The sequence below is a fragment of the Anneissia japonica genome, unplaced genomic scaffold, assembly GCF_011630105.1.
Source record: "Anneissia japonica isolate Jap-2015-1 unplaced genomic scaffold, ASM1163010v1 scaffold103812_len2703_cov253, whole genome shotgun sequence".
NCBI lineage: Eukaryota > Metazoa > Echinodermata > Crinoidea > Comatulida > Comatulidae > Anneissia > Anneissia japonica.
In genome coordinates, this window is record NW_022722681.1 from 1 (window position 1) to 2,703 (window position 2,703).

A 2,703-nucleotide genomic window follows, 5' to 3' on the forward strand; every position below is an offset into this window, starting at 1 on the left:
ATTCATTGACACATGCGGAAGCCTTACAATTAAATGATGGCACAAATGCATGTGCTTTCCTGGCATTAAAAATAGCAGACAGCATTTTAACCAAGTGCCATACGAATCAGAACTTACCTTCTGCCTTTAGTGGATATGCTGAAGATGCGATTACAAATTTGCCTTCAAAAATAAATGAATGCAGAGATATCCACAAAAGGTACGACACTATGGAAGCCTACCAAATTTTGCAGCGCCAAAATCTATTACAATGTCAGTGCGACTTTACAGAAGAGCTCCCATATGCGGACACAATATTCTCAGAAGGAGGCAGACAGAAATTGTACACTAGACTCTGTGAACTTTCTGCAAGAGACTTTGTGGGAATATTCGTCTGCGACCCGCTGACAATAACAATTGGATGTCACTATGATCATCCATTTGTTATTGACACTCATCCTGTATCTATGACCCCTGGTAATGGCAATTGTTTATTACTAATTGGAAAGAGGAATACGCTAGAAATATGGAAAAATATTTGCAAATGGCTGTGGAAGCGACTGCATCATGGGGGTGTGAAGGCCAACAGACTACAGTCTTTGGCAGTTATGTCAAGGCAATGTGTCCAGGAACAAAAAAAGTAAGTACAGTACAGTATCAGAAATCCCTGAAAAACTCATTTACAATTTGTTTGAAAAAAAATTGTACTTTGTAATATTAAATAAAGTAAGTAAACCAAAGGAAAGTAAATAGTATAAAATGAAAATTATTAAAACTATAAAGAATTAAAATATATAGTAATTTTAAGTTGAACAGTATACTGAAATTTTACTTTTCCTTAAAAATACAAATGAAATTAATTAGCTCATTTATTATTTTAATAAATGAAAAGAAGTAGTAATTATCATTATTATTCAGTACTGTATCTTATTATGATGATGATGATGATGATAATTTCAGTACAGTATGTGGGATATACTTTTCTTTATAAGAACAAGTAAAATTTTGCTCAAGTCCAGTGTTCTCAATTTTTGACTATGTGTTGCATTTTGTCCAACGGCAGGACAACGTAATCTCCATGGTTATATCCACCCAGCAAAAGTAGAGTAATACCTGTATACCTGTACAGGTGGAATATCTAATTTATAAAGCAGACATGACATGCTGGGACTGAATGTTTGTTATATAAAACGTTTGAATGTCTGGTGAATGTGAATATTGTTATTTCCAACCTTTCAATCTATTAGGTTCAAATGTAAGGTAGAGCCTACAAGCTTGAAGAAACGTGCTAGAGAGGATGATAATGAAATCATCATTTTAGACAGCGATGACAGTTCAGCGGATGAAATATTTCATCAGGTAATTTTACTTTTTACAATTTATGATACTTTTTAGGATTAACGAATAATTAATTCATGTTATGCAAATGAATAATGTAACCTGATTTTAATTTAATCCCATATCCCTGTTTTTTATTAGTATTCAAGGTTAATACACAGTACAACTTTCATTCTAGTGCATGTGTATTGTTATGCCCTATAAATATCCACCTTAAACACTATGTGTTGTTACTTTTCATGTAACAAAAACTGACTTTATAATACGGACAGGGTTGTCAGACCAAAAATTATTACCAAGATATATGTTTCAAATTTGTATTCATATTAGCCATTTTATTTATCTTTTTACAGTGTCCTATTGAATTTGTTTACTTTTATGTCTTTCAAATTTTTGTGATGATTTTTAAAGTTTAACAAAATCAGCCTTAAATGTATATGACTGGAATACGGAATTTGGAATTTGTTTAAGTTTACTAAAAAAAAAATTATGTGTTTGTCCTCCAATAGAAAATTGCATGGGAGGGGCCGGGTAGGAAAAAGGTATTTCCCGGTCACTAAATTTGCATCTTATTTAGGCCTAATGGTAATTCATATTCACAAAATAGGCATCTTTTCTCACTAAATAAACATCTTTCCTCCCCTGCTTTTCTAATGAAATATGAGAATTATCTACACTCTGATATATTTCAGTCATGAAATACAACATCACACAGGAGATTATACATCTTTAATAGTGAATGTGCAGGGGGAAATAATGTTATATATCATGATACCTTAGCAGTTACATAATGAATTATTGAAGATGGATAATACAATCAACACTAATTGTTGAGCTCGCAGCATTTTAAAAGTATTCCTTTACATTTTAGAACCAAGATGAACAAGTCAGTCAACAGAAACGTGCTAGAGTAGGCCTAAATGACAAAGCATCAACTGTTTTTGACAGTGATAAAAATGTGGAAGAAACATTTGTTCAGGTAATTTCAACTTTTTTTTAAAAATATCTCTAACGATGAAGATACATGAGTAGCTGCTTAGGATATTTAATAACTACACCATTTCTGTAATCGCCAAAAAAGTTGCATAAAAACTGTATGAATTTTTTTCACCTGAAAGGAAATTTGTTGAGGAGCAAAACGGTCGCACTGCCTACCGTAAAGCAAGATAGACCTATTCCAGCCTTTTTAGCTCATTAAAAAAACATTTTTCGTTGTACCAAAAAAAAACTAAAATGCCGAACCTCAATTTTGTACATTTTGGGTTGGTTCGCCGTGGTCAACACTTTTTTTATTTGGCCTCTCTTGTATTTCAACAGATATAAAAAAAAATTGTAGGCCTATGGTATGCCTTAATTCGTAAGCCTGGTTTTCTTAAAAGACAAAAT

At 32.3% G+C, this 2,703-nt stretch overlaps 1 protein-coding gene across 1 annotated transcript; it reads left to right on the forward strand.

The window, feature by feature from the left end:
- Positions 1-209: 209 nt before the first annotated feature.
- Positions 210-2,296, forward strand: LOC117111983 (the record flags this gene model as incomplete). The annotated part of the gene is made up of 3 exons (XM_033255035.1): positions 210-619; positions 1,227-1,338; positions 2,189-2,296. Coding segments are annotated over exons 1-3 (630 nt in total), but the record flags the coding sequence as incomplete, so codon positions are not given.
- Positions 2,297-2,703: the final 407 nt, after the last annotated feature.